This window comes from Vespula vulgaris, chromosome 19, assembly GCF_905475345.1.
Source record: "Vespula vulgaris chromosome 19, iyVesVulg1.1, whole genome shotgun sequence".
Lineage (NCBI taxonomy): Eukaryota > Metazoa > Arthropoda > Insecta > Hymenoptera > Vespidae > Vespula > Vespula vulgaris.
The window spans coordinates 1,104,365-1,117,500 of NC_066604.1; the positions used below are offsets into that span (position 1 = coordinate 1,104,365).

The 13,136-nt window shown below is 31.2% G+C and overlaps 2 protein-coding genes across 3 annotated transcripts in view; one reads left to right on the top strand and one right to left on the bottom strand.

The window, feature by feature from the left end:
* Nucleotides 1-5,638: 5,638 nt before the first annotated feature.
* On the bottom strand, nt 5,639-8,163 carry LOC127070872 (odorant receptor 13a-like). The gene is made up of 5 exons (XM_051009416.1): nt 7,373-8,163; nt 6,706-6,799; nt 6,435-6,530; nt 5,915-6,070; nt 5,639-5,713 (listed from the first exon to the last, which is right to left on the bottom strand). Exons 1-5 carry the CDS (start codon nt 8,161-8,163, stop codon nt 5,663-5,665), a joined length of 1,188 nt encoding a protein of 395 aa, XP_050865373.1. The 3' UTR covers nt 5,639-5,662.
* A 2,284-nt stretch (nt 8,164-10,447) lies between these two features.
* Nucleotides 10,448-13,136, top strand: part of LOC127070652 (alpha-1,6-mannosyl-glycoprotein 2-beta-N-acetylglucosaminyltransferase) — a 48,651-nt gene continuing 45,962 nt past the window's right edge. For both annotated transcript variants that reach the window (XM_051008908.1, XM_051008911.1), the window contains exon 1: nt 10,448-10,835. The gene's annotated coding sequence lies outside the window, so the exon portion shown is untranslated. The remainder of the gene's footprint in view (nt 10,836-13,136) is intronic.

Here is a 13,136-nt window from a genome sequence, read left to right on the forward strand (position 1 = left end):
AAGTTCGTCGAAGATGTCGGGCAAAGAGTAAAGAATCCTCCTTTCGTTCCTGTTCGTTCGACATCGGGAGCTTTTTCCCCGTTTCTCGTATCCGTAGGTCTTGTCCCCACCCTCTTTTTCCTATTCCTATTTCTAACCCTACTCCTACTACTACTTTGACCTCCCCTCTTTGCCCCTTTAACCTTCTTCTTGGATCGTGTGTGCCAGTATCATCACCTACGCCTTCAGATCGCGGAATTTCTTTATTGTGCGAAGCATATTGAGGATTTCTAACTATATATATATATATATATATATATATGCGTATGTATGTATATATGTATGTATGTATGTATGTATGTATGTATGTATGTATGTATGTATGTATGTATGTATGTATGTATGTATGTATGTATGTATGTATGTATGTATGTGTTTATATATATATATTATGGTGTATATATGTATATAGGGTGTCCTAGGCAATTGGAACAAACTATGTTTTAAAGGGTTGAAAGTAGAAAATAATGTTATTAGTCAATGTTAAATTTTATTTATTTGTAAATATTAGCAATGTTATTTCTGTCTAGTTCTGATTTAAGTTTAGTGTTTATAATCCTAGTTTTAACGTGAAATTTTATATAGATCTATTTAAATATTGCTTTTAATATTTATGGGTATTAATAGCAAAAAAAAAAAAAGAATTTCTTTATTGTGCGAACCATATTAAGGATTTTTAATTATATATATATATATATATTATGGTGTATATATATGTATATAGGGTGTCCTACATAATTGGAACAGGCTATATCTTTTAAAAAGTTGAAAGTAGAAAATAATGTTATTAGTCAATGTTAAATTTTATTTATTTCTAAATATTAATAATGTTATTTCTGTTTAGTTCTGATGTTAAATATTATTTAATTCTATTGTTATATAATCCTATCTAGTTTTAATGTGAAATTTTATATAGGTCTATTTAAATATTGTTTCTAATATTTATACATATTATAATATTTATATAAGAAAAAAAGAAGAAAATAAAGAAACAAGTGAAATGTTATATGATGTAAATAAAATATTAATGATAATAATTTTATATACTTTTGTGCGTTGCTACGTTAAAAAAATACTACTACAAATTACTTTTCTTTTCTTTTTTTTTTTTTTTTTTAATAGAGACACAAACATTTTCGATTGTTGTACCAATTAATGCAATCTTTAATATTCTACGTAAAAATATTAACATACTAATGCATGTCCTAAATCTATACATAAGAATATTATTAACACTTGGTGTAATACTTGCCAACAGAATTGATTAATTCAGAAAAATTTAGCTAGCATAACTTTCTAAAGTATAAGCTTAAGGATTTCTAAGGATAAGTATGTTAATACTTTTATGCGGAGTATATAAAAAAAAAAAATAAAAAATAAATCTGCATCGATTCGAGAATTCAAAGATTCAGCTTTTCCATCGAAAAGAAAAAAAAAAGAAAAAATATATTTGCATTTTTCTTACGCACCAATGCACCATGATACCATTTAAATAACATTGACCCATATTCTATCTATTTCTAAACGTTTCGAAGATACGATCTATTCCATATCAATTGCATGGGACTCGCCAACGATACTTCAGAAATAATTCAGAAACTTCTATCTACGATAAAATTCATAAAGTCATAATGAAGTTAACGCATATTTTATGTAGAATATAATAAAATATAAAAAAAAAAAAAAAAAAAAAAACTGTATCGATTGGTGCGATCAAAGATATAAGTTGACGTTAAGAAAAAAAAAAAAGAAAAAAAGAGAAGCAATATAGTTGCATTTTTGTGATGCAACGATGAACAGAAGTGTATGAAATTATTTGTACATTGCGTATCGTCTGATACCATTTAACTTTGACCTATAATATTTTTATCTATTTTTGATCGTTTAGAAGGTATAGCTTGTTCATATTGTGTGGGACACCCTATACACACACACATATACACACACAGATGTGTATATATGTATATATATATAACTGAGTTTATCTCTCTCTCTCTCTCTTTCTCTCTTTCTCTCTGTCTCTTTCTCTCTCGTTCTCTCTCATTCACCCTTCCAGCAGCCCTTCTGAAGGGCTGTTCGTGGCAGCCGACACTCTTCTCGGCAACCCAGACGCAACCCTCCCGATTCTTCATCCCTCGCAATTAATTCCAAAGCGAATCGCTATCCTTCTCTCTCTTCCATTTTTTTATATATCTCTCTCTCTCTCTCTCTTTCTCTGTCTCTCTTTCTATCTTTCTTTCTCTCTTTCTCTCTTTACCACTCACTATTTCATCGTAATCATTTTTTCCTTCCTTCTTTATTTTCAAATTCGAATATTATCTCGATAGGGATGGGTACTTGATTGTTCTTGACAACGTTTGAACGATAACGTTTGGCTCTAACTTTTTTAGAACGCAAACGTTAGACGATAGTAAACTTGTTTGTGAGATTTCGAGAAAATTAATATTATTATGAATGACATTTGGTTTCATCGAACGGATGGATTAATTTCTTTTTTTTTTTCTTTTTCTATCTCTTTCGCGTGAGAGAAAAAAAATCGACTAATATCTAAGTAAGTAAGTAAGTAAGTAAGTAAGTAAGTAAGTAAGTAAGTATCGGTGATTGATTCGAAGTATATGGTTATAGGGGATCGTTGATCTAGCCAAGATCAATTCGATATATATATATATATATATATATATATATATATATCATGTGTATATGTGTGTAAAAGTGTGTTTGGTAAAATCGAGTGTTTGGTGTTAGAAAAGGAAAGAAATATTAGTACGCCATGAACGAGAAGGTTTCAGACGGATCGTGGCAAATATAGCAAGATTACAGGGGAACTCACTTATCCTGTAATTGCTGAAAAGAAAAAAAGAGATAGATAGATAGATAGATAGACAGATAGATAGATAGATAGATAGATAGATAGATAGATAGAATGAAAGAGAAAAAGAAAGAGAGAGAGAGAGAGAAGGATACTAAAACAGGGATATCTACGATTCGTTTCGTCGGATCTCTTATCCTTTGAGTGGCAACGAAAGCGGTCTTAGAAAAATTCAGAAAGCTTCGAACGATAAAAGAATTATTCCTCTTTATCTATCTCTCCTTTCTATCTATCCATCTAACTATCCATCTACTTATCTATCTATATCTCGATCTCTCTCGATTTATTTTCGAATCCGAAAGAAAGTCGGAAAGGTTATTAATCGAATTTGGTTTTTGGATGGTCAGCATTCTGTACTTGGAAGATAGGTAAGACGATCTATCAAAAAGTTCGATAGCTTCTATCCACCTGTCTTAGTCTCTCTCTTTCTCTCTCTCTCTCTTTTTCTCTCTTTCTTTCTTTTTGATTTTCTTTCTCCTTCTCTCCTTCTTTCTGTTTGATTCTCTTTCTCTCTTATTCTTTCTATATCTATCTTTTCTTCTTCTCTGACTCTCTCTCTCTTTATCTTTCTTTCTTTTTTCTGACTCTCTCTTTCTCTCTTTCTCTCTTTCTCTCATCTTTATTTATAATCCAACGAACAGACGGAGTAGTACTTTAGCAAAAGAATTGGATGGGATCTAGAAATGACCATCGGTCTCTGGTACGAGCTTTCCTCGTCTCATGGGCGTCCTCATGAAAGGCAATGAGTTTTTCCTCCCTTCTCTTGGCCCTTTCTATATAAATATATATATATATTCACCGACCCGATTTCAAACGTTTATAGTTGGGCTACTGTTTATTTACCGTGTCGTCACTTTTGTTATATTATCAACGTATAGGTGACATCGTTCTTGTTCCTCTTTCTTTCTTTCTTTCTTTCTTTCTTTTTCTTTCTATTTTGTCTTCCTTTTTTTCTCACAACACTATCTTACATATGTATGTATCTATATATGTTTATATATTATACATGTATATCATATTTATATATTTATTTATTTATCTATGTAATTTCGAACCATCCTACATTTTCTTTTCTCGATACATTCAATTTAAATACTTACATACATACTTACTTACTTACTTACTTATCACTTACATATGTAGAACCGATCAATGCAACCAGGTTATATTCGTTCTAATCCTTTGACGATGATTATTAGAACGGAACTTTAGCTAAGAAAATTTTCATCGGATTTATCACATCGCGTAATCTTTTGAGAGTATTAAGAAAAGATTTAGAAAGAAAGAGAAAGATAGAGTGACTGAGACAAAGAGAGAAAGAGAGAAATAAGTAGAGAGAGAGATAAAGAGAGACAGAGATAGTGATAGAAAGAAGTAAAGAGAGATAGAGATAGAAAGAAGCAGAGAAAGATAGACAGAGAGAGAACGTGATCATCGATAGCTAGGCCAATAGAATCTCTTCGATATCGGTGTCCCTAATGATCGAAGCAAGCAACTTCTCAAGAAACGTGGCCTTCTATCCTTTCAGCCAATAATTATGGATTCTCTTTCTGAAAAATAGAATTTCTTTTCTTTCTTTCTTTCTTTCTTTCTTTCTTTCTTTCTTCTTCTTTGGGATTTTTCTCTTTCTTCTCTCTCTCTCTCTCTCTTTCTCTTTCTCTTTCTCTTCTTTCCATTTCCTTTTTTTTCTTTTCTTATTTTTTCCTTCTACTGTCTTTTTCTCTTTCTTCGTTTTTCCTTTTTTTTTTTATTTTTATTTTATTTTTTATTTTTTTATTTTTAATGTAAGATCGTAAGAGAAAGATCGTTCGTCGATCGTTCGTTCTTATAGAAAATTCTACATACGTACAAAATTCAAATTAAAACAATTCATAATGAATTTGAAATTTCACAATGAATTGGAAATGATTATAGTGCGTATGCGAGTCACGAGAGAAACGAATGAAATAGAGATTTCGGGAAAATTCAGAAAGAGAAAGGAGATGTACGGTGAGAAATCTTCTTTTTTCTTAAAAGAAAGAAAGGAAGAATGTCAAAAAAAAAAGAAAAGAAAAAAGGAAGAAAATGAAAAAGAAAAAGGAGAATGATCGATGCTCGACTCAAGTCAAGTGCTACACAAAAAGCCTTTTCTTTTCTCTCTTTCTCTTTCTCTCTCTTTTTCTTCGTCCTCTGTCTGTCTAAATCGGACATAATTTTTTTTCTTATCGAGGTTAAAGTTTACTTCGTTTCATTCTTCTCTCATTCTCTCTCTCTCTCTCTCTCTCTCTCTGTCTTTCTTTCTTAATAATAATTTTCATTCGTTCTCTTTGTAAATCATTCGTATCGTTTAAACGAGCGAACAAGAAAGTTTTGTAAAGATAATAAAATAACAATCACAATTAACCAATTTAAATCTCGTTATTTTATTCGATCTTTTTGTCTAATCTAACGAAAAAAAGAAAAAGAAAAGAAAAGAAAAAGAATAGTGATTATAACAAAAAGAAAAAAAAGAAAATAATAAAAGGAACAAACGCAAGAGAAGAGTCAATTGTACTCTTTGTAAAGATACACAATCGTAGTTTTGTAAAGATAATTAAAATAACAATCACGATTAACCAGTTTAAATCTCGTCATTTTATTCGATCTTTTTGTCTAATCTAACGAAAGAAAAAGAAAAGAAAAGAAAGATAAGTGAATGATTATAATGATTATAAAAAATAAAGAAGAAAAAAAAAGAAGAGTCAATCGTACTCGAGATTAAATTCATACTCGATATCAATTCATGCTACTTATCATAGTGAAGAAGGATGCAGCCGTCGAGATCATCTGGAAACAAGAAAAAAAGAAAAGCAAAAAAAGAAAATTAAAAAAAGAAACAAATTTCAGAAATGAGTTCGATCGTATTTGGCTTATAATATAGATATGATAGAGAGATCTTTTAATTTTTTTTTTTCCTTCTTTTTTTCTACTTCTATCTCTCTTTCTCTCTCTGTCATTTTTTCTTTTATATATATATATATTACTTACAGAAGCAAACGTTTCCAAGGACAAGTAAGTAAATTTACCAGCGGTCAAACGTACGGCCCTTTGTGATCTCATAATGATAATATGCATAGATCTTTTCAATTCCGTCGAATACATATACCAAGGCATCGAATATGCTGCATTGGCTACTGCTGCAGTCTACAAGAAAAAAAGAATAAAAAATATAAAAATCAATAAATAAATAAATAAATAAATAAAACATAGATATACGAGATAGATTAGAAATAAATAAATAAATAAAAAGAAGGTAGATACACGTAATAAATTTGTAACGAATCACTTGCATATAATGAATAAATAAATTAATTAATTAATAATTAATTAATTAATTAATAAAAAGAATATAGATATACGTAATAGATTTCTTTAACGAATTACGTATAAACATGATGAAATATTTCATACGATTAATTAAACGATTAAATGATGATAATACTTGATTTAATCGTTTCTTTTTTTATTCGTGATTATGACAGAAAAGAAAAGAAAAAATTTACAAAACCTCGAAGAGCAATACGTCGGGTGGCCAATTGCAGAGAAAGAGTTGTATTACTGCAATCAATACCTGCGTCGTATATTTGTACTTATCGGGGTCGTCCTGCAACGATCCATAAACGTAATTTACGGATGGTGGTAGTAGTAGTGGTGGTGGTGGTAGTGGTGATGGTGGTAGTGATGGCAATGGTGATGGTGGCAAAGTGGGAGAAAGAGGGCGGGTGGTCTATTTTTCGAAGAGATTTTTATTCATGATCGAGAGACCACCTTACCCCAGCTAATTTAAAACCAACTAGAGATATGTTGTAAGTGCTGCCGATCAATTGTGTGAGGAAAATGACGTTAGCCAGTTCCTCGATGTCCTTACAAAATCTACGTAAACGTTTGTAAATATTTTAAATAGGTAAATCTAGGATATTTTCATTATTATATATTTATAATCGTTATTATTCATTCGATCAGTATTTTATAAAAATTTTTAATCGACCTTTTATGTCATATAAATTAATCGATATTCATTATAAGATCAATATTATTATAACGATTAATAATGAAAGAAATTTTGAAGTATTTTCTGATCGAAGTAATCTCTAAATGTGATAATTAATTTGTCGGTTTTTTTTTTTTTAATTTTTGTTCTCTTCTTACGACACAACTATATAAAATTAATTATTCATACGTGTCATTTATATTTGATATCATTTATATTAATTATTACGTATTGATATATATATATATATCTTTCATTATATATAACTATAATATATATTATTATATAATTATAAGAAATATCGATCATACATTTTAAAAGAAAAATTATTAAAATTATTATCATTATTGATCAATAAAAATACTAATCGAATAAATATATATACATGCATATACACATCTTTCTATATAACTCATCCTTAATAAATACCATAATAGATAAATCACTTTACTTACTCGAGAACAGTGCAATGATAATTAACGTAACCGTCGAGTTTAATCTTGACATCTTGAAAAATATAAGAATCTTCACCGTCGTTAGATTTCGCGTCTTCCATCAACGCAGACATTTTATTTTGTATTACTTTAAGATGTCCGCAGGCAATAAGAATCATAACTGGTCCTACCGTGTCCGCACCGACGCACGTCAAACCAACGTTGATCATCGTACTTAATTGATAAACATAAGCAATCTCGAAATACGGCGAATCATGAATATCGAATATAAATGCATAAGGCAAATTTCTTATTGACGTTTCGTTTCCATTCGTATCGTTAGTAGACGAGGATACGAAGAGACTAGCAATGGCATAAAAAAAAATCGTAAAAGCGCAACCGAACAAATAATAATACGTCAAACGTTTCGTTTTATTCGTATAAATACGAACGCACGATTTCTCTTTATTATCCAATGACGTCCAAAGTCTCTCGCAAATTTTCAACATGTTACGAAATTTGTAACGTTTAATAAATAATATTACGTAACGCGCTTGTCCACCTATCAGAGATATAATCATCGAGAAAAATTCGAGGGCAGTGTCAGCGTGCGACATATGAACGACGAATTCGTAAGTGTAAGAAACGGAATATGTAGTCAACGAGAGAAACGATATTAAAGCGAGTAAATTCGTCCAATCGAGATTGATAATAAACGTCGTTTTAAACGGCAATACGCCGCACAATTTTAATAAAAATATATTCACTGCGATCACGTTACTACCGAACGTCGATACCGATTCGTCCGACATTTTGTCGACCAACATCGAGAAAATTTCTTCCTTCGATTTCTTCGAGGCTCTTACGTTTGTAGAAATTTTCTTTTCCTTTATTTTCTCGTTTTATTTCTTTATTTTTTATTTTTCCTTTTATTTTCATAAAAACTCGTAAACGAAAAGAACCGCAAAGAACCGTCCTGTGGCACCGACTATTTAGATTTAGCAGAAGAAAAAAAATCAACTTGCATGCAAGATGCTCCGAATGAAGGTGAAACGGAATTTTGCACCTGCGCGATTCGAGCTTTACCTTCGTGCTAACCCTTACGTAACATCCCTTACCCTCTAATATTGTTCAACCATAATGATTACTTTGCTTACTTTCATTCGACTAAAGTTCGAAAGACTTTCCGTCGTTCTTTCCATCGTATAACTTCGATGGTCGAAAGCATATGAATGACTTCTAATTTTTCTGTTAGATCTCGTGTATGTTTCTTTCTTCCACTTCTTCTTTCCATTTTTCTTCTTCTTCTTTTTTTTTTTTTGTTCGTTTACGATAACGTAAGTAAAAAAGTTAGCCGAGATTTTGTCACGAAGGTTTTTACGATCGTAATTGCGAGCGAAGAGATCGATTGTTTTATTGATACCGTTGTTCTCGTAAAAGGAAAGAAAAAAAGTAAAAAACAAAAATTTCGATCCATATTACGGAATTATTGTTACGTTGATAATGGCGTGAAGAGAGGGTGGGGGAAGTGACGGAAGAGGTGGGGGAAGAATAAGATGGCGACGTTAACTTTTCGACGCTAAAGAAAAGTTTGATACGATATGTGTCGACGTAAAAAGACTAGGATATCGATCTTTTCATCGATGAATAAATTAAGATATCTTTCTACTCTATAGATTAATGTCGACAAAATATACAAATGTAACGGAGGACACAAGTTTTACGATTATAAATACGTATTATACGTGAATATGTAGATCGTTATTAATTTCAAGTACGATGATAACAGGATCGATAATGATATCGAATTATAAATAATAATTATTAAATTTATACTTATATACGATAACGATTATATCGTATATAATTTATATCTCTATAATAGGTTATCATATAATAATTAAAGTACATGAAACGTTTTAAAATTTTCACGATATAATTAACATTTTCGATGATACATAGAACATGATCTGTTCTATTACAAAGATTCTATCACTACGTCAAACCACGCCTGTATTTAAATCTAATCTCGATCGAATGCGTTCATCATAACGAATTTCAATTATTAATTTTCATCGATTAAATTGCAGCATTACTATAACGTAGTAATGGATATTACGTAGAAATTTGCATCGGAAATGATTATTATTTTTTATTTAATATAATCCGTCCTTCGTAGACGCGAACGCATACACCCACACATACAATGTGTACATATATATATATATATATATATATATATATATATATATATATACATATATACTAGATAAATGGGGGAGGGGTCTTAGTTACACTCCATTGGTTCGTACGAGCCAGTCGCTGTGAAATGCGCGTCTATATCCAAGAATGAGAAGTCAATGCGCAGGTTAATATTGACGATCGAATAGAACGAGTTGAATTGATAATTTTTCATAGGAGAACAAATCGTACGCATGCGCAAAATATATATATGTAAGTGCATATTGCATGATCAATATAAATTTCTACGATATAGAATGTAATATCTTTCTTTTCGTCACGAGAAGAAAGAGAGAGAAGGGAAAGAAATAATTCATTAATTATTAGAAATAAGATCGAAAGAATACTCTGATAAAAAAGAAAACAAGACAAACGATGACAACGCGTATGACTTGATATATATAAATAAATATACGAATAGAGAAAATTCATAAAAATAATCTAAAAAGAAGAGAATGACGTAAATAAAATTTTTCAAAGTTCGTTTTATCAATGAATGAGGTTCGATTAAGAACCAACCTGTTTTATCAAGGAAAGTATCATCGTTAAAAAACATCTACCTTACCGACGGTAAATTATTTACCGACGTAAGGTAACTCTGAATAAAGTTAACAAAAATGATTTCTCTCAATGGTAAATCTCATGGTAAATCTCGAATGGTAACGTTGCATAGACCGACAGAGATAAAGAGATAGAGAGATAGAGATAGAAAGAGAGAGATAGAAAGATAGAAACACAGGTAGAAAGAGAAAGAGAGAAAGATAGAGAGAGAGAGTGTGTCTAGGATAGGAGCCGAGCGTTAGCGACATCCCCGTGAAAGTTAATATCTCGGAGTCTTCGACTAAGGGTTGGGCGGTGTCATAGAGACGGTGGTGAGGGTGGTTCTAGAGGGTTGAAAAAGAAATAAGACAGGAAAAGCTTCGGCCAGTTTCCTCGCGCATCAGGCCGCCGCGAGGTGCGCGTGTAACATAGTGTGGAATAAAAACGAGCGTCCAGCGTCGTTTTATTTTTTCGGTAATCATCATGCGACGGCGTTATGTTCACGACTATCCTTTAAACTCTGTCATCAGTTACGACGATACTTGATCGCAGGCTAAGGAAGGATAAACGAGATAGATATTCGTCGTTAGTAAACTAAATTTCACGACGACGACGACAACGACGACGACGACGACGACAACGACTAACCATCTCCCACCCACCCTTACCCCATCACCCCTCGTATGTGATATGGTGACCCTGCGTAAGTAAAATATTTCGATTGGGATCGTATAACAAACATTTATTTTCTATTTGCTGTAATATTTACATACGTACGTGGTAGAACGTAAAGAAACGAGAGAAAGAGGGATAGGAATATAACGTTTGCTTGTGAAAGAAAGAAAAATATATATAGAGAGAAATATATATATAGAAATATATATATAGAGAGAGAAAGAGAGAGGGAGACAGAGAGAGAGAGAGACAGAGAGAGAGACAGAGAGAGAGAGAGAGAAGGTACAAAAGGAAGAACGACGAGGTTTGGATCGATATTGACCCCTTCGAGAGAGCGTGCATCAGCTTTCGGTGTAATCGTTGCGCCGATTTTCAGTTTCCACCTTTGAGTACTATCGTCTCGTCTTCTTTTTTACCCTTCTTTTCTATCGTCGTAGTCGTCCTCCTTCTCCTTCTCCTTCTCTTTCTCTTCCTTCTTCACCTCCTCCTTCTCCTCCTTTTCTTCTTCTTCTTCTTCTTCTTCTCGTCGATTCGTGCTTTCGTCTCTCGGCCGTTCGCCGAATCGATTTGCGAACACGTATACACGTACGATATAACACATCGCTGTAATTTTCGATTTCTAGAAGATCCGCGAGTTTAATTCATACGTACAATTTATATTTATTCATATAATTCACAAACACAAACATACATGGATGTATGTATATATGTATGCATGTATGTTTATATGTATGTATGTATGGATTAAATAAGATATATGTATATATTATATGTAATAATATTATTACATCTATTAAATATAGATATTTATATTTAACTATATATATATATATCATATTTTAATTATATTCGATATTATTTATTAATAATAACTTTATTATATTTAATTATATTATTATACGTATTAAACAATATATAGATGTATACATGTATATATATTATACGTAATAATATCGATCGTGAATTTAAAAAAGAAGAACTATTATTTTTCGCCATTTTCATTTCAAAGCTATGTAGATTATTTCCGGAAATCAATTAACGATAACGGTGTGTGTTAGGCAGGATGACGATCGGAAAAAGAAAATAAAAAACAAGTTCCGGTTTTCCTCTTTGTTTTTTCATTTTTCTGTATTTTTTTTTTTCCCCAAAGATATCTCGTTCGTTTAATTATACGTTCAATTTATAATAACCTTGACCTCGCTCATGCATACACACACACACATACATACATACATATTTTATGCGTATACGCGTACTTACATACGTATATATATATATATTTATAGGAATCTTGATTCTATTAACGTGTTCGCCATTTAATAAGGGAAGTGAATCCGGTTTTCTTTTACATACATATATGCATACATAAATGCATACATAAATGCATACATATGCATACGTACATACGTACATAATGTATATAAATATATATATATATATACATTAACTAGCAGCAAGTATCATGCGTCGTTCGATTAATTCGATAAGGATTATCTAACGAGTAGGTTGATATTAAAACGAAATGTTCATTAAAATACTGGTCTTACGTAGATTAATACTTTTTAAACATTCTCTTTCCTTTTTCTTCTTCCATTTTTATTTATTTATTTTTTTTTCTTCTCTTCTTCCTTTTTCTATCTTATCGTCCCTTACATATATATATATATATATACATATATACACGTGTACACACACACATATATATATTTTTTGTCTTAATTTTTTTTCTTTCTTCGAACGAACTTATTCCCACGATCTTGTAGAGGAAAGAGAGAGAGAGAGAGAAAGAGAGAAAGAGAAACAGAAAGAGAAACTGGAAAGAAGGTAGTAATATAATAAGAATAAGAATAAGAATAAGAGATATAAAAACGGAAAAAGAAAATACATATTTTTCTAAATAGCAAAAAGAAGGTCTTCTTCGGTCAAGGTTAGCGATTTAACTCTGACGGAGGTAGATAGGTAGGTACGTATAGGAAGACAGAGACAGAAAGAGACAAAAAGAAAGAGAGAGAGAGAGAGAGAGAGAGAGAGAGAGAGAGAGAGAGAGAGAGAGAGAGAGAGATGCGAGAATAAGAAATGTTCAACGCTTGTAAATTCCAAGCTTATTACAGGGGAGACTCCAAGGTATCGTATATACACGTGCACTTGCCATTCGCGTCCATTATTTACAAACTCGCACTTTACTCTTCCCAGATTGGCCAGTTTCAGAATATATTTTGACTATTCTTATCTCACAATTTTTATCTACCATCTTTCTCTTTCTCTTTCTTTCTATATATAAAAATAAAAACGTAACAAAAATATATATATATATATACATGTATATTTT

Excerpts from the sequence above, each read along its gene's own strand:
- LOC127070872 (XM_051009416.1), bottom strand. The coding sequence starts at position 8,163 with ATGTCGGACGAATCGGTATCGACGTTCGGTAGTAACGTGATCGCAGTG. Across the intron at positions 6,800-7,372 it reads TATCATTGCACTGTTCTCGA|ATTTTGTAAGGACATCGAGG; the intron begins GTAAGTAAAGTG and ends ACGTTTACGTAG. Across the intron at positions 5,714-5,914 it reads CCTTGGAAACGTTTGCTTCT|ATGATCTCGACGGCTGCATC; the intron begins GTAAGTAATATA and ends TCTTGTTTCCAG.